At 48.6% G+C, this 27,215-nt stretch overlaps 1 protein-coding gene across 16 annotated transcripts in view; it reads left to right on the top strand.

The window, feature by feature from the left end:
• LOC147630229 (uncharacterized) overlaps positions 1–27,215 on the top strand; it is a 215,250-nt gene that overhangs the window by 146,513 nt on the left and 41,522 nt on the right. For 12 of the 16 annotated variants that reach the window (XM_086811883.1, XM_086811880.1, XM_086811878.1 and 9 more), the window contains exons 7-9: positions 6,577–6,660; positions 6,985–7,106; positions 7,281–7,394. In XM_086811883.1, the coding sequence (XP_086668009.1) occupies positions 6,577–6,660; positions 6,985–7,106; positions 7,281–7,394 (320 nt within the window). The remainder of the gene's footprint in view (positions 1–6,576; positions 6,661–6,984; positions 7,107–7,280; positions 7,395–27,215) is intronic. The other 4 variants (XM_086811888.1, XM_086811887.1, XM_086811890.1 and 1 more) reach the window with 2 other exon arrangements.

The raw sequence follows: 27,215 nt of genomic DNA, 5'->3' as shown, positions 1-27,215 counted from the left end.
TCTATGTGATCATTACTTTGTGTAACCTCTTTCAGCATCTTCCTTTGTCTTTTGTGTGTGTAGCACACACATTAGAATGAGAGAGGGAGAGCATTGCTTCACTCATTTCTTCTTGAGTGAAACAAGAGAGAGCAAATCTGTCATTTCTTCATTTCTATATGAAGGAGAGGGAGTGAGAACTCCTTAATCTGTGTGAAAGAGAGAGTTCTTCTTTATGAAATAGAGAGATCCTATTCAAATCTAAATGAGAATGACAGTGTTTATCTTCAAGTATTCTGTGTGAGAGAAATGAAATGATATATTAACGTCTCTAAGAGGCCATGATGGCCTATGAGACCAAAACTGAGAGTACATCTGAACTTGGTGTCTCATCAAAGAGAACAACCAAATGAAACTGAAAATTACAATAAACTGACTATCTTACAGTTATAAGAATTGTAAGTAAGACTCCTAGTTGATAGTGAGTAGAAAATACTGGAAAATGTATATCAAGTAGATCATGTATGCTGATCAGTTGAAGTGTTGCCCTCTTCTCATATCAAATATCTCCGCCATGGGACTGTCTAGAATGGAGAGGTCGTAGAAGCGAGGTAGGCGCTTCCGATGTCGAGCAATAATGGCTCTGATCTGGCGATGGTGAGGATGCCATGGTCGGGATCCTCGTGGGCGTGGCCGACGAGCACGACATAAGACGACTGCTCTATCAATGGTGATTCCCTGGGAGCGTGGTGTGTGGGCTAGACTGCTGGTGCTGAAGAAATCTGTCAGGATCCTCTGTCTAGGTACATCATGGCTCGGTCTCATGTGTGTGCCAAGAGGGTCTCTCTACGTCTCCTGAGCTCAAGTAGGAACAATCCTAGGCATCTCTGATCCTCAAACTCCATGACCCTGCGTAACGGCCCAAAACCCTCTCGGAAGAGGCAGTGATATCTCCCTCAGATCTCATAATAGACTGTACATCGGCAAATGTAGTGCTCCTCTGTCTCTGCCTCCTGGTAGCATAGCTGACAAATGCGGTCATCCAAGATTTGATGCACATATCGCTCTGTCTCAATCCATAGCTGGTGTGATGACAGAAACAAAACGTAAACATAGCTCTCACTGGGGTGATACAAAGCTGTCCATGGCTGTGATAGTTCATCTCTGGCATCTTTGTGGTAAGCAAATCAACCTCTATGCGAGCTGAAAGCTTGAGACAGAGAAGATCAACATTGTTTGTTTGGAGCATTACTCTGGAGCACTCGTGGTTGTGTTCCGCGCAAAGAAGGCGGGTCTCTACAGCAATAAGCATAGTTTTGTGTGCAATTGACCCCTGGCTATAGAGAGCCACCATTGAGCGCAGCAAAGGCAAGTATTTGTAGTGGCACATGGCGGCGTAGCAGATCAGGTTCAATAGGTGGAGGTGTAGCCCAAGTTACAAGGCGGTGGAAAGCAGTGAGATTTTGGCAGATCTTGCAATCCTAATGGTGGTGCGTGCGTAATTCAAGGCACGATGGGTGCACGATTCACGGCCATTTTTCCCTCCTCCTTTCCTCTCCTACATAAGTTTTCAAAGGTTTAAAAACCCATCTCACACTAAGGTTTGAAACCTTTCTAAGTGAAGTTTTATGAGTTAAAGTAATGCCTCCTTTAATACAACCATTACACCAATCTTTGTAAATCCCTCCACATTATAAAGGGCCTCTCTCATAGTGTGTATTCCATGTGTTTATCACAATGCCTAAAATATTACACAGCTCAAATTACATCAGCCAAAGGTTCAAAGACAAAGTTCAAGACCAAAGTAAAGTCAAATTACTTGGGGTGGTCAAAGTTTCTATGCACTCATATTCATCTTTTTGGTGAAGGGATTCTTGAGTAAAGCTCCTTGTTGTAACAACCAACTCCATTGTAAAGTCCTAGAGCTATAAAGGACTTCCCTATTTGTGTAATTAGGGGATAGTGTGTGTGTGTGTGTGAGAGAGGTTGAGTACCATGGCAAATATGGTGGGAAAAATGTTTGATAAGATAGACAAATTTGATAGATCCAAGTACCATACTTGGTGCATCAAGATGCAAATGTGTCTTATAGAGAAAGACGTGTGGGGAGTGCTCAATGGCACTGAAAAGAGGCCAAATAGAGATCCAGATGTTATTACAAAATGGACCAATCTAGACTCCAAGGCTTTATTTCTCATCATTTGTGGGCTAGGTGATAGCTAAATTCATTAGGTGAGCTCAACAAAGACTTCCAATGAAGTGTGGCTTAGGATCAAATCCATTTTTTGACAAATCAATGCTGCTACGAGGTTCTTTTTCAGGAAGAAACTTTACAGGATGGAAAAGGATGATAAAACTAGTCTTGCTTGTCATGCCAATGATATTAGATGTATGATTGATCAACTAAGTGGTGTAGGTGTTACCATTGATGAAATGAGGCAATTTATGTGTTGCTTTCTAGCATGCCTCCTTATGAGCAATGTGTTTCAGCGATAGCAAATCAAACAAATCATACTCTTACCACAGTGACTTCGGCCCTCATTCTAGAGGAAACGTGCATGGAGGGTTCCAAGGCTTCAATTCCTTCAACACAAGTTCCAATAGGGCATGCCTATACAACCAAGGTCAAGGACAAAGAGAAAAAGACCAAGGCTCCTCAGTCTTGCTACCATTGCTAAAAGAAGGGACACATCATCAAGGATTGCTTCAAAATGAAGAGGAGAAAAAGAAGGGCAAGACGAAGCAGCCAGAGAAGGAAGTGGCCAACTTTTCCGACACATTATTCTAGCAGTTGCTATGTATGGCATTTTGTAGCCCATGGGGAATTTTCTATCTTAGTGAAATCTTAGTGATCTGTTTTTTTTTTGGGATACTTGATCCAAGCACACCCTGTGTGATATGGATGGTTGATCAAGGGAGGGTGTTAGAATCTATCTAATCTAGCATCCATCCTTAGTGCAAACCTTTGTGGGAAATCCTTAGTGGTACCTTAGGAATAAGTGGCCTAAGGTTAGAAGGCTCAATTACTAGAGTTATTGGGTGTAGGTCTAGTAGGTACATCCCCTTGATCATGACATTACCTTTTAGGTGAGTCACGTGAGATTTTGGAAAAGATGGAGGGATTCTAGGCTTTTGGGTGCCTTCCTCCATGGGGGCCTATATATTCAAGTGTTCACATCACCTTTAGTAAGGGTGGAGAGCCTACTTTGTGTACTTGCTTAGTGCTTAATATTAAGTGGTCCTTTGTGGAACATACTCTCTACTTTGCATGGTATTGTGTCCATTTTACATTGCTTTCATGTTTATGCCTATGTGGTGACTCTCGAGCACATTCCATTGCCCTTGAGTCTCATTTATTTATACTTATGTAGCTTGTTTATGTGTTTAGCACATTGATGATAACTTAAGTTAGTGTTAATCATTTATAATTGATTGCACATTATCTCCTTGTGATCAAGCTCTCATCATTTCTTTTAACACCACTTTACAACGACATCACGGAGTTCTCCACACAAGGAGACATTCTCCTTGTAGGCGACTTCAATGCAAGGACACGGAGCCTCGAGTCTCAGCCATATGACTTTGACCGTGATTTAGCCATCATGTATGAGCTTGGCCCTAGAAAGATGGACCTCAAAGGATATGGAATCAGCAACAGGGAGAGCATTATTAGACATGGGCGCCACACATAACTTGATTATCTATAACGGCATGTCTAGATAGACAGAATCTGGAGGATTCACGTGCTTTTTACACGGAGGAGGAAGTAGTAGAGTGGACTACTTGATGGGCTTTCCGGCCTTTTTCCCTTACATATAGGATTTCATCATACCCCCTCCCCCAATTAGAGCTGATCATACATATCTTACCTTCACCATCTCAAATCTCCCACATTTGGTGCCATATCCCATACAACCCTCCCGGTACACGAAGGTGCACTTCCACCATTATCTCAACTACATCTACAAGGATCACATATGGCGTCACCTCTCACCCATACATACTACCCCCAAGCCACGTACATGTGCACCACCTGTGAGCAAAACCAAGTCTCTATTGGATCCGTAACCCCAAAACAGCTGGTATGATCAGGAGTGTAAAGTCTACCATGTGCAGCTTTGCCACGACCAAGCAAGGGGCATCATCATGACTCTACAAGTATTTCTTGGGTGCAGACAGCTCCAAGGCATGGCAGATACTATAGAGGAGAGGAGGCCCCCCACCCCCATCACTGACCCAGTCACATGGCACGGGAACGCCCAAGGGCTCTATGATGCCCCAGATCAGCCCACCTTCGGTACGTCACTGATCCCCCGGTCAGCTAGATCTTTGCTCTGCATGGTGGCCAATGTCAGAAGGGCCATACATAAGCTTAAGATTGGGAAGGCCAGGGACCATGAGGATCTCCAAGATGAACATATCATACATGCATGTGATACCCTTGCACCCTTCCTTGCTGAGCTTTTCAACATTGCTAGATGTGAAGGTTTAGTCCCCTTGGGCTGCCAACACAATCTTTTCCATCCACAAAGCCGGAGATACCCTTGACACAAACAACTACTGCACTACACATCCTAGCCAAGCTTTTTGGTTCAGACCTAGATGCAGAAATCGGCAATCATGTAGAGAGACATGGCCAATAAGTCAAGGGACAGGCGGGGTTCAGGAGGTCCTTCTCCACCTTAGATTACATCTTCACTTTGAGGGCCATCACTGCTGCTTTGTGAATTTTGGCAGAGATTTTGATAGTGTCCCGAGGGCTAGTCTTTTCAGGAGACTCCAGGAGCTTGAGATCCCAACGGAAATGATACGGGGAGTACTAACACTATATGAGTCGGTGACGGGGAGAGTACGGGCACCCGGAGGCATGTTAGAGGAGATCAGTACCATTGGGGTGAAACAAGGATCACCCACTCTCTTTGGACTCTATGTTGATGAGATTGAGAACTTCATTGACAGATTGGGAGGGGCTGGATCTACATTGGCTGATACACTAGTACCCATCCTCCTCTATGCGGATGACATTGTCCTAATTTCAGATTCAAAGGACTGCAGAGGCATTTAGATGCTTTGGGGACTTTCTGTGAGGAGTATGACCTTGGGGTCAGGCTGGGAAAAACCAAAGTCATGATTTTCAACACATCTACAGCAGCAGCAAAGAGAAATCGGTTTACATGTGGTGGTAGACTGGTGGAGATAGTCTCATCATACCTATATCTGGGCATTACTTTCTCAGGACCGATCTTCACAATGAGGCCAGCAACACAGACAAGGATGGCACGAGGGCATGCAGCTTTGGCTAGGCTCGAGAGGCAATGTTTCCAGGCCTACCAAGCACAAAGATGTGGCTCTTTGATACCTTGGTCACTCCTGCAGTATCTTATGGGATAGCTGTTTGGGGACCAGATTTAGGGCAAAAATACTGGTAAAATTTAGAGAGGATATAGATCTTGATGTTGTGCATGATGATCGGGAGCAAAGCATCGGTACCCCATGAGAGCATCAGAGCAGAGATTGGAGCTGCCCTCTTGGTAGTGGATGCCCTTTTCCAGACAGTGATATACTTACGCCGGGTATCTGCACTAGTTAGAGGCCACCTGCCCAGTCTAGCCCTAGAGTCCTCGATGAGACTCGAGACATAGGGAGCAATTTGTTCATGGTATGGTTGCAACAGGAGATGGTTCGCCTCACACTCCCTAAACATTGATGGTCTACCACCTTTCCAGTATAGCCTCGATGCCTCTCACGCACCAGGAGATCAACCGCCTCATCTGCAGTGTGCACAGACCTCACTCAATTAGACATCCGTATTACATCGCTAGATCCTCAAGAGCTGCCCACCAAATGTCGGTTCTACAGTGAGCATTTTTTCAAGCTCACACTAGATGGATTCATACAGTGGCCACACTACCTACAAAGACACATGTCACATGCCATGAGCATTGAGGATGGCGATTGGCCAGATCCGAGTCTCATCCTACTCGCTTAGGATAGAGACACGGAGATATGAGGGCATATAGGAGGAGTAGAGGATCTGTCAGATGTGAACCACTAGGAGGTGGAGAAATCTCTCAGGAATAGAAGAGTCTTTCTTTTCTTTTGGCTTTCTATTTATGGAGGGACTGCACTGAACTAGTGGGGAGACAGGTTCTTGGAGTGAGGCCTCCATGCCCATGCTGCTCTTATATTTTAGAGTCGATTTGGCATTGTTTATGGTACTGCAGACACGCTAGGATTGTTTGCGTGGGCGTTTCTTTCTTGTTTGGTAGATTGTCTTGCTTCATTGGTTTTATCACTTGTGGATTGCATGGCTTGCTTAATACTTATGGCCATTCGGTTGAGGATAAGGGCTCCTCCAGATCTGTGATTGTTGAAAGAAAGAGCTTTCAGCCACCTACGTGATTTATTCATTCTATGCATGGTATATTGATTCCGTGAACATTAGCTCTATGGGTTATTTTTATCATACTAAATATAATTCTCCTCTTTTTGAAAAACTATAGTGGGGCCATACTTCTGCAATAAGATCATCTAGCTTAAGGCTTAAACATTGGCTCTTGTTTTTTAAAATATATGAAAGTTTGAAGTTGTTTTCAGTGTGCTGTTTCACAGAGTCTTAAAGAGGTAAAAAGGGAATTTCAGGCTTCTGAGGCTGCACTCCAGGGAGAATTTAGGATGCAGGTTGCTCTCAAAACTTCTTCGTTGTGATTTTAAGGGTGGCGTATCAAATCCTTCATCAGGGCTATCTGCAATGTTGTTTTTGAGTTACAACTAGCTCACCGTCAACAGTATGTTAGTTTTGTAGAAGATCTAAATTTTGAGTTACATCTAGCTCACCCTCAATAGTATGTTAGTATTCTAGAAGAAATGTTCCAATGAGCATTGCCAACTCCTCTATTCTAAATAAGGAGATTTAATATGACCACATCCTGATTTTAATAGCTCCATATCTTTGAGTGTTCACTCTCATTTGTCAAACTTTCATATGAGGAAATGGAATTCCAGGCATCGTGTTTGCAGAAGCAGAAGCATCAGATTCACATATTAGAAATAGCTCTTAGTCAAAAGGATTCATCCCTTCATGCTAAAGCAATGGAACTTCAAGCTTGTCACAAAGAAAAAAATAGGTAAATTAGAAGAGGGCACTTTACAAGCCATTGGGTAAACCAAGTTTTTATATTTATTCGTCATATCTTAAAATTTACTTTGACAGGCTAATTGTGGTTTGATGATTGGTTGAAAGAAAAGTACGAAACTCTTAACTTGTGACTATGTTCAATTGCAATTTTTCCTTTTTACAGGTTACTTGAGGAGTATGATCGATTGAGAAAAAAGTATGAATCTCTGACTCACGACCATGCTCAGTTGCAAAAAAGGTTAATGAAGCTAGAGGAGCAAATAAACATTACTAAGGAGTAAGAACCATCAAAACCTTTCGCAAAAATATCTTCAAGAAAGAATCTAAACATCAATAGATTTAGAAGTTTTAAATGAGTATATAATATGACAATTCTCAAACTTGTCAGAATTCCAAAATGCATAAAGCTTCAAGAAAAGAATTCTATAAAGCATGACTAAACCATATAGGTGGGTGACAACAGATAACCCAGTGGAAGTCTCAAAAAATAATGAACAATTTTTCCATTCACTGATAAAGCTCTTTCTCTTGGCAAACACAGATGTATCCTTGATCAAATGCCCCTAAGTGTATGCACATTATCAACCTAGAATCTAGATGCAAGAAAGGGCATCGCCTTCCATCTTACACACTTCAGGATCATGACCATCACTGCATCTATGGCCCTGGTGTCTCCTTGGACCACTGACACCCACACAGACCAGAGGTGGGAGATCATCAGCAGCATTGCAGCCTGATGCATTTGGTGTGTGCGCTGCAGCGATGCCATTCAGGGTTCTCTCACCCCTCCAGCAGAGACCCATCAGTTTCATTTGATGGATCGATCTTGGCACTTAGGGGACATGACCCTTGGCACTTGCCAGAGTTTGGGCAGAGCCTTGGGAGTCTGTGCTTCTCGTGGTCTAACAGGGGGAGCACTGGCCCCAATCTCTCTTGATTTGATGGATTCTACGTGGATGAGTGGGCTTGCGGTTGCAGGGACATGATTGGTATCTTGGCGGGCACTGCTTTCTCTGATCACACTTCAGTCATTTTGTCCTTCGAGGACCCTGGAGGCAGGACATGCACTCGAGCACTAGGATTCTAGACAGCCTCATATAGGACTCTTGACATCTGCAACAGGATAGAGCCGATATAGGAAGGATTGGATTTTATCTAAGGATCTGCTGCACGCACCTTGGATGCAGGCCTCGGTGAGATCACCAACTTTTTACAAGAGGTAGCACATAGCAGATTGGCGGGATTCTCTTGCTTCTCTCCAGCACCTTTAGGAGGGTTCCCCCCAATAGCCCGTGGATTGAGAGTCAGCTTGCTGCCGCCCATATAGAGATCCTATCCATAGAGGAGAGAAGGGTGGAGTACAAATACCATGCTAGAGCTTCCTTTTGGACCCAAGCCGGAGATAGAGTCATTGGGGATTTCGTTGAGATTGCAGGCCCTCACAGGTGGAGAGATGGTATTCGCCGCTTGCGAGGCCAGGATGGAGCTATCGTCCTTGAACCCCCCCCCCCCCCCCCCCCCCCCCCCCCCCCCCCCCCCCCCCCCGCCATGTGAGAGCCATTGCCATGGATTTTTTCAGATCCCTAACAGGTGCCCCATTATCCTCGCAAGTGAAGGACGTGCGAGAGAGGGTCCAGCGGCACAGGAGAGGTGGTTCCCCCTGCTTTCCGGACCTTCTTATTGACTCCCTTCACAGCAGAGGAGCTGGCGGAGGCCTTGATGGCTCGTCCTAGGGAAAATGCCCGGGTGCAGACAGGCTTCTAGTTTCTTTCTTTCTTCGCCATTGGGATCTCATGGAAGGTGGCCTTCAAGTAGTCTTCAATGAGATTATGACTCTAGGCACCATGCTACAGGGACTCTCAGAGGGTTTGATACACTTGATTCCTAAGGAGGGTGGTGACAGATTGGAGATTCGGCAGTGGAGACCCATCACCCTCCTAGGGACTGCCTACAAGATTTTGACCAAGGCCATCAGCCGAAGACTTTAGCCTTTCCTCCGAGATCGGAAGAAGCTTATGTATTGGAGTTCTGCGCGGCTCTCCTTAGCCGGTGGAGTGGTGGTGGCGAGGCCGACAATTATGGGAGGCAATCGCAACTCACCTTAGGCTTGTCCTCCAGCAGTGAGTTGCGATTGCCTCGGAGGAGTGTCTTCGGCGTGCCCGGGCCAAGGTGGCCCGCAGAGTGATCATTCAACTGCCGCGACGTAGAGGGGGCCTAGGCATCATTGACCTTGCCATTCAGAGCTGCGCCCTACTGGGCAAGTTGGTGGTGAGCCTTGGAAGGACTTTCTCTTGGCCAGGATTTCAGCCCATACTCCGAGCTTGGGGGGGCCTTGGCCGCAGAGCACCAGATGGATCTTCATAGAGATGCGGACCCATGGCTTTAATTGCCAGACTAGTACGAGCTTGGGATCACCTTAGGCTTGTCCTCCAGCAGTGAGTTGCGATTGCCTCGGAGGAGTGTCTTCGGCAGCCCCTGATCTGGAACCCCGTGATCGGATACCTAGTGGTCACATGCTAGGGGCCCGGCCTCATGTATCCTAGGGAGTGTTGAGCATAGGACTTGCCAGATCCCTTGGAGAGTGGCTTGCATTCAGACAGCTTCCCCTTGAGGCTCAGGAGAGAGGCCTGGCTGGGATCCGGGGCAGATACAGACTTAGCCTCGACATTGACTCTGGTATTCCTCATGAGTGGTTGACACCTATTCTAGACCCAACCCCCCCGCAGTGGGCTGGGCGTGTTTACTCGGTATGATATTCTCTTGGCAATTCATTGTGCGGATGAGAGCTGTGCTTTGCTCACTTTTCCCCCCCCCCCCCCCCCCCAGAAAGAGACTTCTATTAAGTATGAGAAAAACATACAACAATCACAGCTATAAGCCGGAAAAGAATAGAATCACCCCAATATGTAAGGTGATTTCAACCACTGAGGAGTATCATGATGCCATGTAAGACCTGTGGTACTAGAGGAAAAGAAGATGCTATGGTCCCACTCCCACATAAATATCACTTTTTTGACTGGTCCACATGGCAAATTAGAGAGATTAGAGCCCCCTTTGGATGACTTCAGTGGATGCACCTTACAGAGAGTGAGGGTGACCGAATTTGAGGCACATGAGTGGCACATTGACCCCCATTGGCCAAGGTGGCACCTTGGCCAGGGAGAGACTCTGGCGTCTATGAATTTGGGAGAGTCCGCCCGTCGCACGCCTCCAGTGGGACATGTGAGAGTGGACTTGGTGTGATCTAGCTGATAGGGAGGAGATGCTGGGTACCCCGTTCTTCACGTACATTGCACGGCTAGGCTGCAAGATCTAGATGCCGAAGGTCGAGGGCACCTCGACAGCAGCACATTGGCAGTCATAGGGCCTCTCACAACGTTTTCTCTCAGATTTTCGAAAGATGCTCTAGGACAATTTTTGGCCTCGAAAGATCACCCTCTTTCTTTGTTGGCACACAGGAGTTTGGTGGTTGGCACGTGGTTGGCCATAGGCGGTTGACCAGTAGCTTGTCTAAGGTGCGGCCACCCTCAGGATTCTTAGAGACATTGTATTTGGGATTTGCCCGATGGCTCAACAGGTTTGGCGGCGGATTCTTCGCATTTTCACGATGGACAGGACCTCGACCCCCGTATCATCTTATGAGGCATTGTTGCTTGGGCCACTAAGGCTGATTTTGTCATGGCTTATGAGGAGGAAGGTGGAGGGCTATCCATTTAGGTCTCTCACCTTCGCATTACGGCAGTACCAGTCCCAGCCCCATCTACTGATGATTGGACTCTAGGTTCGTGCTAGAGATGGGAGACTTGTAGCAGCATTGCTGCCTGGCACACCTGGAGAGCTGGATGCAGTGAAGCCATCAATGGCATGCACACTCCGCTTACGGAGTCCATCGTGAGCATTTAAGATCTAGATGCCGAAGGTCGAGGGCACCTCGACAGCAGCACATTGGCAGTCATAGGGCCTCTCACAACGTTTTCTCTCAGATTTTCGAAAGATGCTCTAGGACAATTTTTGGCCTCGAAAGATCACCCTCTTTCTTTGTTGGCACACAGGAGTTTGGTGGTTGGCACGTGGTTGGCCATAGGCGGTTGACCAGTAGCTTGTCTAAGGTGCGGCCACCCTCAGGATTCTTAGAGACATTGTATTTGGGATTTGCCCGATGGCTCAACAGGTTTGGCGGCGGATTCTTCGCATTTTCACGATGGACAGGACCTCGACCCCCGTATCATCTTATGAGGCATTGTTGCTTGGGCCACTAAGGCTGATTTTGTCATGGCTTATGAGGAGGAAGGTGGAGGGCTATCCATTTAGGTCTCTCACCTTCGCATTACGGCAGTACCAGTCCCAGCCCCATCTACTGATGATTGGACTCTAGGTTCGTGCTAGAGATGGGAGACTTGTAGCAGCATTGCTGCCTGGCACACCTGGAGAGCTGGATGCAGTGAAGCCATCAATGGCATGCACACTCCGCTTACGGAGTCCATCGTGAGCATTTGGCTTGACATCATTCATACCCTCTGCAGCTAGTTGGGGAAGTTGCAGGGTGGCTCTGAATGCATGCGGAAGTGGCAGGAAGCTTTCTTGAGGCTCTAGCGGCCTGACCCTTTTCTCAGAGATAGAGGTGGTGAGACCACTTGGCACTACAAACCACTTGTGTGGTTATTCCCTCTCCCTCTCCTTGTATGAGATAGCCTTCTGCTCATAGAGCAGCCAGCCCGAGGAGAAGTGCATCTTTCTCCACCCCTTGATTCTTTGATCCTTGCCCCGTACATGGAGGCGAGTTTGTATCTAGACCTTTGTGGTTGTACTTAGCCCTTTGTGGCTGTTTTTTTTTGTTAACTAATAGAAGGATCTTTTTCCCGGTAGATCAATCACCATTAGAAGCTAAACACAACTTATGTGATTTTTGTTCCCATAGAGTGAAGCAAAAAAAGAATAACAAAAACAATTGATAAAGCTAATCTTCAAATCCATAGTTGAGGTCCTATTAAAAAAACCCGAAAACTTGAGCATGAGAAATTGAGTTGGGAACTTTTTTTTTTCCCCAAAAAAGAGATTGTATGAAAAAATATACAAGATGGAGATTTCAAACCAAACAAGGGGAAAATCTCAATCAATCTGGTACCTTATGTTATAATCCCACTCTCTTATAAATTGGCCATGCTTTCTTTCCATAGCTCTCGGAGATCCTTGGATATTGGTCCAAGTGACCATGAGGGTGTGGATGATATCACTCCAAATCTTGCAAATGCTGTGTGACTCATAACCCAAAGTGCCCTCAATGGCCTCGATGCATCTAGCCTTCCAAATGTGCCAGGTTGCAGTACTAGCAATAATCTCCCATGCACTGTCCAAGCTTTGTGGTCGAGGGACGTATCTTGACTTCGGCATGTCTTGAAGACGGCACTGTGGAGCAACTCCCTGATTGATCATAATGACCAGATCCGTGACGTTCCCCTCATACGTGAGCTGTCTGTCCGACTGTGTCAGCCAAATGATAGAACCAAAAGAAATTAGGCATCCTTCCTCATCTTTCGAAGGAGATGAGCTTTCGCAATACAAATCCTCTGTGGTTCCCTGCACTCCCATAAGCAATGGTAGACCGTCTCTGAAGCTGCTGCACATCTTGAGCATGTTGTGGGCTGACACTGACAACCAATCTCCACTATTTGGTGGGAAGCCCACCAAGTAGAGAAAGTCAAATAAAGGAGGATATTTGTGTCCTCTTGTAAGAAGGCCACAACCCCCTCCAAAAAGTCCTGAATTTGAGGTGTGATACTGTAAGCCTCCTAATGAGGTCTAAGAGTAGGGACTCTTTGAATGTGTCCTAGGATAAGAAGCCTGGCATTCCGCACAATATAACTTAAGAAAGGCATGCTTTTCATTGGGTTGGTAGCATCCCACTCAGTGGTTTCCCAATGCAAATACACGATAGAGCATCGATTGAACAACAAAAAGCTCCAAGCATCTGTGATCATCCTTGGGGCGGGATCAATATAAAAGTGTACTTCATTGCTCTGCCCTTGCTCTGCCAACAACTCTCACAGGACGCACCACTAGGCCCTTGGTGATATCTTGCACATCACATCTCTCCAATACCATCCATCCTGTATAGAAAAAAAGACTGGTGCATCATCTTCCCGTGGAGTGGGGAGGCCATAACCTGTAGAGGTACACCTGTCCCAGAGAAAACTCCAAACCATGAGTGATGTAGCCCTGCCAAGAAGGTTCCTGTGATCCGGTGGTTGGGTATGGCAGCATCAATCTGCACAATGCTCTGACTAGTGCCCCTCAAATGCTGTGTAAGCGCCCCTCCTTGATCCTCTATGAGGCTTTTGAGCCTCTTCCAATCCAACATTGTGGGGAAGAGAGTGTTTTAGCCAGCCCATTGAATATGTGTAGCTGCCCCAAGAGGTCTACCATACTCATCCAAGATCAAGTCCTGATTGAACGCTCCCTATGCAACCCAAGGTCAAGCGACTCTAGCCATGGTGTGTACTATGCCATCTAATCTTGACACCAAAGAAAATTTCTGACAAGGCGACGTAACTAGCCAATGCATCACCAATGAAGAACCCAACAAGATGTGGTAAACCAAGCAGTGGCCAGTAGCACTTGGTTAACCATGAAGGCTCTAGATGCCAAATCAAGCTTCTTTCTTCTCCAATGCTGAAGTTTTCTTCTAATGCTCATGAGCAGCTGGCGCAAACTGTTGTGCTGTTGCAGCCAAGGTATCTGGCAGTGCATCCTCTCTCAATCCAAGTGAAACCCACATCCAAAATCCAATCGGCTTGTGGAGAATCACTGATAGAGACTTGTGCCAATTAATGGTGGCTCCTGCTGCCGAACAAAACATCTCCAAGGCTGTCTGCAGAAGGCACAAAGACATGCATGTGAGGCCTCCAAAAACATGGCGGTATTATGTGCTAGCTTGGAGTCAAATAACTGTTTCTCTATACGTAGAGGCAAACTAAGACCTGAGACTCTTGGGGTAGCCCGAATGAAACAGCTCATAGCCCCCGCTACTATGAGGTATATTAAGGGAGCTAAGGGGCATCCCTGCCGCACCCAGTGGGAAATCTGAAAATACTCACCACGTCCCCCGCATGCCTAAACTATGCTATGGGCCTCCCTATACACGCATGAGACCCCTCTGATCTTGTCCTGGGAGAACCCCATATATCCCAATCCACTCTGTCATATGCTTTTTCAAAGTCCAGCAGGAGGCTGGTAAGGGGTTGCTGGCTATATTTAGTCCACTCTAGAGCTTCCCAAAATGAGAAGGCATTATCAAATATACTCCGTTCTTGGAGAAACCCATTTTGTGTGTCATGAATAACCCTTTGAAGAACAGGATGAACCTCATACTCAATGCCTTAGCTAAGATTTTATATGCAAATCCAAGTAAAGTGATGGGCCTCCACTACTTGATACTAGTCTTATCCCTACCTTTTGGATAAGACCATCCACAAGAAAGGGGGGCATCGTACCTGTACAGCATATCGCCTCTAAAGCAACAGTGATCTCATCCCCAATATGGTCTCGTAACTGTATAAAAAAGGATGGGGAGAGACCATCATCCCTTGGGCATTTTCCGTTTGAAGACTTTTTGCTGTGCAACATCGTTTTGTGAAGAGAGGGTCTCTCCGTAAAGCAAAACTCGATAAATCTGATACAATACTTCTCATCTTATCTGCCTCAGTCTGAATCTCTCCTTGTGAGTCCTGCAAGTATCTCACACATTCCCTACTATGGTTAGGTTCCTGTGCTGATAAGAAGTGTTTGTTGCTGTCTGGGAGAGGAGGTTTGTGATGGTGACCCAAAAGGCCACCCTCTGACCTGTCACATTAGGCTACACTCTCACCTCACATTTAAAACTGTAGGGGACATATTTTGGTGCCATTATACTTATGGAGGATTGTTTTTTCCCGGGGGGCAGGTATCAGCAGCAGAGTATAAACTATTAGTAACTTCTCCGTGCTCTTTGCACCTTGAAAAACTAGAAGGACATTTTTCCCTTAGAAGCTTGAGCTTTAAAAAAAAAAATAGAAGTAATGTAAAATCATACAAAGGGAGATCTCAGACCAAAAGGTAGGGAGATCTGAACAAATCGGGGGCACTATGCTGCCATAAAAGCCCTGTAGGAGTGGAGGAGAAGAAAGTACCATGGTTTCACTCTCTCATAAATCTTCTGCGATTTGTTTGCGCAGCTCTAAGACAATCCCTGTATATGGCCCGAGGTGGCCAAAGGAGTATGAATGATGTCACTCCATATACTACAAATACTGTTGTAAACATGAAAACCCTTGAAGGCATCTAAGCATCTGGTCTTCCAGATCTGCCATGCTGTGATGCTAGCACCAGGTGATGTCAAAACTCAATTTAGGTGGTGTAGCTGAAGAAAGGTATGCTCATCATGGGGCAAAGCCATGGTGCCATCTTGCGAAGAATGCGTGAGTTGCGTATTGTGACGAGACTGCTGCATCACACGATCAGCTGCTGCGGGTGAATCAAACTCCACCTGAGAGTAGCCAAACTAAGAAAATGAATGCGGTGATTATTCCGGGCTTGTCTCGATAAGGGCTGCCTACTACGATCTTGAGGAGGCCACGAGGGAGGATACTATTGAAGCTAAGAGCTGGAGGTATGCCTCTGAAAATAGGCAAGGGATTATGGAGCGGCTACCATGGAGTGCTCCTGGAAGGCGAGACCAAAGGCACCTACTCTTGCCAATGAAGAAGGACCCGGAAGTGAAGCACCAGTGCTCAGGAAAAAGGCCGATGGAAGAGGGAGGGTTGGCGAGATGAAAAGAATGCAAGAGGCACTGACAGGTAGCGCAAGGGGTGAGGTAAAAAACGAAGAGGAAGTGGAGGCCGACGGAGGCGCAATGGAGGGGATGGGGGGCGGTGCACAGGTTGGGGGGACTGCGAACGGGGGTGAAGGGGGCTGGCAGCGAAGAGGAAGAGGTGGAGCCAGAGCAATGGTGGGGGCTGTGGTTGGGGCTGAGGCTAAGGAGGGGGAAGGCGGGACTGAGACTGGCATAGGTAGGTACCAGTGCGATGGAAAGAGGAAGTGGGAGAAGAGGGAGGGGGAGGCAGACGCGGAAGTGATGGTGATGGCGAGGGAAGAACAGAGAGGAGGGGGTGATGGCTCAGTCAACAGGTGTGCAATGGGGGGAACTCGAGCGTGAGATCTGCTTTTTCCAGACTAAATAGATGTTACATATGAGCCATGTGTAAACTCGATCTCAAGATATTCCAACAGAGCATATGCTCGTGCATGAGCAAAATATCCATGGGACCATCCGTAATTGCAGGGTGAAGCTTGTTCTTGACGACTTGCTTCCGACGTCGAGCCACCAAGGCCTTGCCACCAATTCTCATGGTAAATAAGCTGAAAACATGGCGCCAGATCTAGTTTGGCGTCTCTCAGAGATTTGCACTGCCCTATGTAACACATCCTGTTGCAAAGGTGATGCATCAACATCCGCATTTCGCCCACTAAAATGGGATCTCAAGTGATCATCAGGTGTATCAGGATTGGGTGCATGTTTGTCAACCCGTCTATGAACTCCAACAAGCTTAGGTTTGAGGGCAACTGGGGCTGGAGGGGCCATGGGTTGTCACCTGGGGTGGGACGTTTGTGCCGTATCCTAGGGTGGCCCCCGACTCTGGGATAATATAGCAATGTGGCCTTGTTGTCGGTCTACCGGCAATCTCCATCCGCTGTCTGAATAAAGAGCCATCTGTTCCTAGCAGCATCACATGATCATCAGTAAAACCAGGATCGCTAACGAGTATCATGACTCATGGTACCCCATCAACACTGGCCGTGATAGCTGCTGTAGCCACGTAAGGTGTCCTTGGAAGGGTGGGTACGTCCTGAACTTGTCCAAAGGCTGACCCTATGGAAGCCAGAAACTTCCAATAGATCTGTGGGAGCCCGGGGAACCTGAGGAAGATTGGACAAAAGTTGCGGTTCTATAGTGTAACATGCAAAAGCTTGATGAATAGAATCAATTCTTCAATGGACAGAATTCAGCAATCTTTCGTGAACGAGGATAACGCACAAGATAGATATGTGCAGAATAAGAGAGAAAGAGAGATAGAGAGTGAGCTGGAAACAAAACCTATGCGCCCCCCCCCCCCCCCCCCCCCCCCCCAAAAAAAAAAAAAAAAAAAACCCACAAAGGATCCTCTAAAGGATCATGACCATGCAAACCTGTACACTGATAAGAAAGCCTCCTAGCCAAATAAGCATCCCAGATAAAAGCATCAAAAATGAGCCAGCCGAGCTGCCGTAGAACGTAACGAAATAACATCTGCATCTAGTAGCTGAGCTGAGAGAAGAGAAGAAAACTGCCAAAGCAGCAAACCGCGGATACGTAGAATGTGCCCATGTATTCCAGACAAGGAATCAAAGATGAACCCATTCCGTGTAGTCCAAATATGCCAAAGTCCTGTCCATCTAAGGAAATGGAATATCACAAGGTGACTGTCCGAAGTAATAACTTGAGGACAAATCCCAAATATCCATTGATGAGCCGAAACAGTAGACCTCTCTACTGCCTGCCAAACGCGAGAGACAAAAGACCAAATCTGACGGGCCACTGGACAACTCATGAACAGATGCATAACTGTTTCAGTGCATGTCATGCAGAAGAAGCAAGAGGCTAATGTAATTTTACGACGGCTGAGCTGATCCCGTGTAGGTAACCCTCCCATCAACATCCTCCAAATGAAAACCTTACCTTGGTAAGGGAGTTTAGACTGCCAACCACGCATAAGAGTTTTCTGCCACCATGATTTAGACTTGTGCAATCCCCACATAGGTTCTGTGTGAGCCATGTGGCTGATGTACATTTTTTTTACATATAATATAAAACACCATTTCACGAAAAAGAGTGAGTTGGAAACAGTATTGGGTTCAATACCCTATGTAGGGCCTCCCCCATGGATGGTGTATTTGCTTTATAAGAATGATGGGAAAGTAACCCAAATCTACAGATCTTCTTATCTGACTCTTGACCTTCAACCTTCACCTTGGCTTTAAAATCCCTTTGGCTCTCCTGGCCCTTGGAATGCTTCAGCCCTTTGTGAATTGTAAGATGCCCAAATGAGATCCTAGCCTATGCTTTTATAGTGCCTTTATGCTGGTCGGTGGGTACAAAAAGGCAGTCGGCCAGTTGATTTTTCTCCCACGACCTGATTTTCCCAGCCTTTAATAAGCACTTTTTCATTTACAAGTTGGCTGCCTCTTGCAATGCTGTCCAACCTGCCCTTTGAGGCTGGCCGCCTACCGGTCTGGCTGCCCATGGCCAGCCAAGCCACAAGGGCTGGCCGCCTTGCTGCCCAGGCCCCTCTAGGCCTGGCCAACAGCATGCCCAGCCATAGTCTTGGCTGTTGGTGGGCATCTTGGCCCCTAAGGTGGCCCACAAGGGATACTCCCTTGATAGGCAAGGGTTACAAACCCTTTTCTGGGGTAGCCCAAAGGGCTGCCCCTTTCTTCTACATGCAACTACACAGATGCCTAGTATCTAGCTACAAACCAAACACTCGGAACACTTGTCATCATTTCAGAGGGTGACTCACAGTGCGGACTGGCACTTTCATGTGCAGGACTTGTAGACGTGACCAAGACCGTGTACGAGACTCGTACACCTGACCTTGGACGCTTAGAGTGGAACCCTGGCTTACTCGTCCTGGACTAGGGCTCACAAGGGGCCAGTTTCCACTCTAGGTCCTGCACATGCTATACAGATATGTCCACTTGGCATCCAAGTATGGTTTGCATGTGACATCCCCTTCTGCTTAACTTGACGGAAGCTGCATAGCCTGGAGATAGTCTGTCAATAAAGTCAGATAGTCGTTGAAATATTCTTTGTCAAGACAAACCGCTTCATGTGTCCCTCAGTCTTGAAACTTTGTGAGGAATTGTCTATGTCTTCGGCTAGAACCGGTGAAGAAGGATCTGCTAGGGAACCATCACGTTAGTTTCATCAATAATGTCTGGTGCCGCTTCGTGTTTAATCTCTGAAGACAACTCACACGAAACACATCGTGCATGGTCGTGCTCGGAGGTAACTTCAACTTTATCGACACCTCGTTGATCTTTCTCTGGATAAGAAATGATCCGAAGCTTCTAAAAGAACTTTGGGCATTGCTTGCCCACATGTTTCAGCCGTTGCTTCATTATCCAAAAATATATCCAATCTCCTTCCGAGAATTTCACATCCCTTCTATCTTTAATGACCTGTCGAGTGTAGGCTTCCTGTGATTTAGCCAGATTGTCTTTGATTGATTCCAAGATTTCGTGGTAAGACTCTGTCAATGTGGTCGCTTCAAGGACTGAAGATCACGTTCTTGTCAATAGTGGCTGGAATGGTCTTCCAAAAGCTACTACGTAAGGAGTCCTGCCCAATAGCTGAAGAAAACAAATCATTCAAGACTGCTTGAACTAAAGTCAAATAAGATTCCCACTTACCTTGTTGATTGTGGCCATAAAATTTCAGCACGTCACTAGTTTATTACCTTGAGCTTGAAACTTGATGCTCCTCGTCATGCGTGTGCTAAATCCCTCTACCTTCTTGTCTACCAAAGTCAACAAGAACCTGGCTCGCCGAGCGGCCTATTACGTGACCACATCCTCCGTGCTACCAATGTCAAACAAAACGACGACTCTCTAGCCACCTATGTAGCCAAATGTCTTGAGCAATTCATTGCTCTCACACTCTTGGTCTTGGTCGCCCTTCTGCTTATCTTCGAGCTTCCGGCTAATGATTGCACCAACCGAAGAACCACGGTCCGAAGAACTAGAGATGATTGTTGGGGTTTGTGTGGGAGCGGGGCTCACCACGGAAGCCGTGGAGGCTATGGTGGTAGTCTAAGGAGTTGTAGTCTTTATTGGACAATCCTTAGAAGTGTGTCCTTTTGTATGACAAAAGAAACACCTACCCTCGTTCTTGAACTGAGTTGTTTCTTCTAGGCTGAGCTTACCACCGGTCTTACCTGCCTGAGCTTTTTGATATGGAGTAAGCTTGGGCACATTAGTCAAGTTCTTGGAGCTAGAGGCTCCCGTACTCTGTCCTAGGGAGGATTCCGTCTTATTCTGGCCTTTTTTCTCGAGGCGGGTGCCTTGGGAGTGGAAGGCTAGGAAGTCTTGGGCCTTCCTCCATTGTACTTCATCTCAGCACTCTGCACAAGCGAGAGTGTATCCTCGAAGGTGGTGGTTGAAACATACACACCTCCCACTAGATTTGTGTGTCAAGGCCATAGAGGAAGTGCCTTTTCTTGTGTGTCGTCTGGCATTGCCTTGTGTGGTAGCACGGGATGCTGCCTCATGGTCTTTCATCAATCGAATCTCCAATGCTCACATTTGCAACTCGAGTGGTAAATTCGGCTACGGTAGTAACCCTTTAGGAGTGTTACCCAGAAGAGTATCTGCTGTCAGTTCTTGAGAAAGGGACTGGAGTACAGGTTCTTTCTTCCAGGGCCAAGATCTATGCCTTATGCTCTTCCAACTTGGTGTTTTGGGTTGCGAGTGCTTGCATCATAGTTTGGAACATCTCGTGGACACTCGTGTCTACTGTCCCGGAAGGATTGCCTGGTGCTCCTTGTTCTAGATTTCTTTGTTCTCTCTCTTTGTGAAGTTCGCCATAGTGGGAATAGTCACGTCCTTTCTGGACCACAACAAAACCATCCACAATGCATGTGTGAGATGTCACAAATGGGTGCGTGGTTATACAGAATTAAGTACTGAAATCATAAGATTTATCATCCTTTGATCACTGCCATATCCCACATACATAGCCATAACAATTGATTATACAATGTGGAAGAACTGAAAAGAAATGATACTGCATTAGGGGCTAGAAGATGGGCTGGTCCCCCCCCTCCCCTTGAAGGATATGTATTGCCTTTAAGGGAGTAAGAATTTTACAAGTACATAAAACGGGTGGCTTGGCCCAGCCATACACCACCGTTTCTTCCAAAATGATCGAACATGAAAACAACTTACAAAAACTATATTTGCCCACATGTAGCCCAGCTACAAGCTAGCAATATGGTGCCCAGCACCCTTCACTAAGATTGCCCAGCAATCCCAATTTCTGCAAATGTAGATTAACTTCAATGAGATTAACCATCTAGTGGTTGAAAATGAGCCTTACGAAAATGCCCAGCACTTCGTAATGGTTTGTTCTCCTGCATAGAACTTGTAGCAACTTGAGACAAGATGATTCTTCCAGAGCTTCAATCTTTAGAATTCGTCTTCTACTTCTTCGTCTAACTTGAATGGAGACTTTCAATTCTGAAAATCAGAATTCAGCCGGATTCTAAGCGTGTTGGAGAGGTAAAAACACTATGGTATATAATGCAGTATATCTCTCTTGAAACGAACTAAAGTAGCGCGACCTGTTTCCCGCCCCCACCCCCCACCCTTCTCTCTTCTTTTCTCTTTTCTGCCACCCCCTCTGTAGCCGTTTTAGTTTCGCTTGCCCTTCCTTTCCCCTCTCCATGTGCACGCCCCCCCCCCCCCCCCCCCCCCCCTCCTTGAAGGATATGTATTGCCTTCAAGGGAGTAAGAATTTTACAAGTACATAAAACGGGTGGCTTGGCCCAGCCATACACCACCGTTTCTTCCAAAATGATCGAACATGAAAACAACTTACAAAAACTAGAAAGCTCACACTCGCTGAAGCTCTCGCCTCCCCCCTGCTCGCGCCTTCGTCCCGCCTACTCGCGCCGTCGTCCCCCCCCCCCCCCCCCTGCCGTGCCCGCTCCCCTTTCGCACCCGTTTGCCCCCCCCCCCCTTTCGCGCCTGCCTGCCCCCCCTTTCGCACCCGTCTGCCCCCCCACCCCCTTCCGCACCTGTCTGCCCCCCCTTTCGCCCCCATCCGCGTCCCGCGTCCCGCCCCCTGCCCGCCTGTCCCCCCTCTCGCGTCCGCCTGCCCCTTTCGTGCCCGCCTGCCCCTTCGCGCCCGTATGCCCGCTTGCCCCCCTTTCGCGCCCGCCTGCTCCCGCCCCCCCTTTGCGCCCGCCTGCCCTCGCCCTTTCCCCGCCCCCCCCCCCCCTTTCGCGCCCTTCGCGCCCCCCCTCTCGCCCTTCCGCTCCCGCTCCCTCTCTGCTCCCCCTCGCCTCCCCCCCCCCTCTCTCATCCGCTCCTCCCCCCCTCGCTTTCGGTCTTTCCCTCCCCGCTCCGCGCTTCCCCCCATCCCGCTTCGCCCTCGACTCAGCTTAAGACTCTGATGGAGGCCCCTCCCGCCCCACCTCAGAGGGACTCTTTCGCAGCCCCCTTGCCTGCCCCCCCTGAGGATACCCCCATCAAGCTTTCTCTTTCGCCAGAAGAGGAAGCGAGCCTCGCCCCGCAGAGGTGGAACGCCTCTAGGCACATTCCACCATCTGCCATATAGTTGGCACCTGCCCGAGCAGAGGGGAGATCCGGGATCTTCTCCAGGCCCGCCTTCTTGCAGATGTGGGCAAGATCCTGGACGTTCAGTTACTGGGCCGCGGCCATTACCAGATTGAGTTTGAGACAGCCCAGAGCGTGTGGCCCAGGTCCTAGCCATGAGTCCCCTTGACATCAGGGGCGCTCGGGTCTTCTTCAGACATTGGCAGCGTGGTTTCGGCCCAGTAGTGGCCGAACAGGGAGAGCACCTATTCCATGTCACAGTTTGCTTTCCTGGGCTTCGCCGCGAGTACCTTCCGCTTCTCTCCAGGATCGGATCATTGGTGGGCTCGGTGCTTGAGACTGGCCCCACAGCAGCTTCAGTGGTGGCTAGAGCAGCGGGCCTGCCTTCGGTCAGAGTTCTGGTTCCTGATATCTCCTCCCTTCCGAAGGTCATTCAGTTACCTAGGATGGGGGGGGATGGATTGATCAGAGAGTGGAGTTTTCGGGGCTCCCGAACCATTGTTTTATATGCAGGCAGGTCGGCCACCTGGCTTAAGCCTGCCCTCGCAGGAGACCCCGACCTTCACCGCAGCAGCAGACCTCCAATGGCCCGTCCACAGATGCGGCTCAGCAGGCAGCCTCCAGGACACCTGCTCAGCCCACACAGACCTCTGATTGGGCAGCCTGGACAGGGGCGCCGTAGAGGGAGACAGCCACAGCAACATGCCCCGAGACCGACGCAGCAGCAGACACAGCCTCAGCATCATTGGGTTCCAGTGATGAGGAACAGCTTTCCTCCCCTTCAGGAAAAGACCCCGGCGCAGACTGAGGATCAGGAGATGCCAGCGCCCCCCCACCCCCCCCCCCGTCCCCCCCTCTCGCCTCGCTTCCACCCTCGCCTCCTCCCATTCCCGCTCCCGCTTTTTCAGCGTCTCCTTCCCCACCTCTTTCTCCCCCCCCTCCTCCCCCTCCGCTCGCCTCAGTTCCCCGGTAGGCATTGGCAGTGCCCTGGCGCTCACCTGCAGTCCGGCGGGCACTGAGCACCGACCTTGCTCGTGTACCGCAAAGGAGACCTACCATGCCAATTCGTGCTTCACGGATATCCTCTATCCACAGTCGGCTGAGTAGTCTCGACACTAGACAGCGCTAGGAGGCTTTCGACTACTCCTTTACATGCCTATTTGGAGCGGAGGGCCCCCATGAGCCAGCACCTATCAGAGTTCATGTGGTGATACTTCCGGCCCGAGGGGAGGAGGCACTTGATTCAGCGGTGGCCTTCTCCTTCCCTCTTTGCGGCACTAGCGACCGGGAGTGGACTCTGGATCTTGCTATTAGTATTTTGCAGACACAGGCAGTTGAGTTTTCTCACCATGTGAGCGATTTGGAGATTACAGACATGGTAGGGTGACTCTGGGAGTTGGCACATTTCTTTGATACCGGGAGTGCGGATGCCTCTAGGAATCGATACTTGGTGGTTCGCATAGTGGCAGACCTAGCGCAAGACCCTGGCTATGTATGCATACATGAGGATTCTTTCTCCGAGCGGGAGGCAGTCGCTATGGGACACAGCCCCACTGGCGCTTGGTCCGAGACTCTTGCAGCACACGGGGTGGGCAGATTTGTAGTCACTCGGATGGGGATTACTCTCCATCCAAGCCGCTTACGAAGGCCCGCCATATGGCTGAGACAGCCTCCACCTCAGCAGGTCATCCATGAGGATCATCTCATGGAATGTACAGGGCCTTGGCGGCACACACTATGTACGTTATCGTGGTTGCTTGAGGCAAGAGCTTCAGAGATGCCTGGTTGGGGTAGTATTGATATTTTGATGATGCAGGAGCACCATTTGAGTGAGAGCAGGATTCGGAGATATGGTTCGGTGATGCCTGGTAGATGGGACAATTTTTGGTCTGCGGGTTTTGGTCCCTTGGGAGGACAGAGAGGAGTATGTATGGTCATTGTGGATGCATGGCGGTAGGCCATTGTGGATGCCAGGGTCATTATGCCTGGTAGAGCGCAGTATGTTATTCTGAGGATGCACGATGAGCACATTGGTGTGCTCAATGTCTATGCGCCCAATCATGCAATTGCTAGAGCAGAGTTGTGGACCCTTGTTATAGATGCATTGCCCGAGGCCGATGAGCACATTGGTGTGCTCAATGTCTATGTGCCCAATCATGCAATTGCCAGAGCAGAGTTGTGTGGACCCTTGTTACAGATGCACATTGGTGTGTTGGGGGAGACTTCAACATGCTTGAGGACCCGGTCGATAGGGTGGGAGGCAGTCATGTTACAATGCACGGCACGGAGCTTGTAGCTTGGGAGCGATTTTGTATGACACTGCGGATCACTGATGCATGGCAGCATGAGGCTTTCTCCCGTTCTCAGGACAGTCTTAGTTTTTCTCGATCGGATTGCCGGCAGGGAGGGACTAATTTATCACGGATTGATCGCTTCTATGTGGGCGACAGGGTCGGGGAGCGTGGTGGCTCCGTTGGCATTCTCGCTGCTGGCACCTCTTTCTCAGACCATGCGCTAGTTATTTTGACTCTTGAGGAGAGGACACGGGAGACCAGCTTGCAGTTGAGGATCCCAGAGAGGATACTTACAGACCCCAGTCTTTTTGAGGACATTGAGAGAATATGGCAGCATAGCGAGAGCTCTGACTTGGATGCAGCAGGCCAGTGTGCCTGGGGCTCATCGAGCTTAGCTCTTTTTTGCTGTAGTACAGCCTTGACATGGCTAGGAGAGACACGAGAGCGGGAGCGTCGCTTGAGACGTAGCCTTGCTTCGCTCCAGCGCCTTCAAGAGCAGTAGCCCACATGTGAGTGGGTGGCGTCCCAGCTGAGCCAGGCACGTCAAGAGGTTCGAGAGGCAGAGGAGCAGAGACACGAGTTTTACTATCATCGCCAGGCCTCTCAGTGGACTCGGCTTGGTGATAGAGTGACTGGGGAGTTTTTTGAGATCACCAGACCCCGCCATGCTCGAGCAGGAGTACGCCAGCTTAGGAGGCAGGACGGATCATCAGCCACTGAGCCCGAGGAGATTAGAGCTATTGCCACTGAGTTCACAGAGACCTACTTTCAGCGGAGCCAACCACGGAGGCACGTGATGCTTGCAAACAGACTGTGTGGACCCATGTGCAGAGGAGGGTCACAGATCGTATGCGCACAGCTTTGGGTGCGCCCCTTTCAGAGGATGAGCTTGTTGAGGCTTTGAGGGCCCTCCCGCGTCATAGTTGCCCTGGGGAGGACGGTTTGACGCCTGCCTTTTTTATGCACTATTGGGACCTTTTGGGGCCAGGCCTCCGCAAGGGTTTTCAGCGTGTTTTGGACACTGGGGTGATGCCACAAAGTTTTTAGAGGGCTTGATCTTTCTTATCTCCAAGGGGGATGGAGTGTCAGATGATATTCGGTAGTGGAGGCCTATTACGATCCTCAATACTGTTTACAAGGTCCTAGCCAAGGCCTTGAGTTTGAGGATCCAGCCCTTCCTTGGGGATTTGATTCATGCTACCCAGACAGGCTTTGTCAAGGAGCACAGTATCCTTGACAACATCTTCACCTTCTGGGAGGTGACGGCCCGAGCTAGGTTTCTCGGCGAGGACTTGGTCGTTATGCTTCTCGATTTTGAGAAGGCATACGATAGAGTCGATTGGGGTTTTCTGGAGGGCACTATGCTTCGCCTGGGTTTTGAGCCAGACTGGATTCGAGGAGTGGCGGCTCTATATTCCAGAGCTCGTAGCCAGGTGTTGATGGTGGCAGGAGGAGGGGGGGCGAGTTTTGAGCTGACAAGATCAGTCCGTCAGGGATGCCCTCTCGCTCCGTTCCTTTTTCTTTTCTTTGCAGAGGCTATGAGCATGTATCTGACAGCAGAGGAGGTTGGCTTGAGAGGACTCCAGCTTCCAGTCCGGGGTGAGGACTTGCTTGATTCTGAGTTTGCTTATGACACGGGATTGTTTTTGCATGGCAAGGAGGCCAATCTACAAAGGGCAGAGCAGTCTCTACAGGTTTTTGGTGTGGCTTCAGGAGCATTGATCAATTGGCGCAAGACAGTGGCTTTTTGGATCAGTAGCGCTCCCGCTTCGGCATGGAGCCCAGACCCGGGTTTTAGATGGATTCCTCCTGGCACAACAGTGCGGTATCTGGGATGCCAGATTGTACTTGATTTGTCACCTGAGCAGCAGATTGCCTCGCTTCTTCTGAGCATTCGGAAGAAGCTTCTATATTGGAGTACAGCTCGGCTTTCCTTGGCTGGGAGGGTGGTGGTGACAAATCAGGTGCTTTTAGCGACTATGTGGTATATCACGTCTTGCTGGATTTTCTCGAGCTCTTGCATCAGCCAGGTACAAAGGCTGATCAGGAACTTTCTTTGGTCAGAGCGGGATGGTCAGCCGGCCCGAGCAAAGGTTGCTTGGGCAGTTATTACTGTTCCGGTGGCCCAGGGGGGCTTGGGCATTATAGATCCAGCTGATCAGAGTAGAGCCTTGTTGGGGAAGCTTATTGTTCGGGGGTTGCTTCCAGGCGCTGAGCCTTGGAAGGAGCTTCTTTTTCAGCGGCTGAAGGCTAGAGCTCCCCCAGCAGGGGGCACTTGGGCACCAGAGATACAGTGGATCTTCATAGAGATGAGGAGGACAGGCCTCAGTAGAGGATGGGAGGACAGATTTGCCTTGAGCATCTTGCGAGCTTGGGAGTTACTGAGACCGGGGCTT

Source organism: Cibotium barometz, chromosome 17 (genome assembly GCF_041138505.1).
Source record: "Cibotium barometz isolate CiBa-2024 chromosome 17, ASM4113850v1, whole genome shotgun sequence".
In the NCBI taxonomy this organism is placed as follows: domain Eukaryota; kingdom Viridiplantae; phylum Streptophyta; class Polypodiopsida; order Cyatheales; family Cibotiaceae; genus Cibotium; species Cibotium barometz.
Note: the sequence above shows the minus strand (reverse complement) of the source record. Positions and strands in the feature narration are given on the sequence as shown.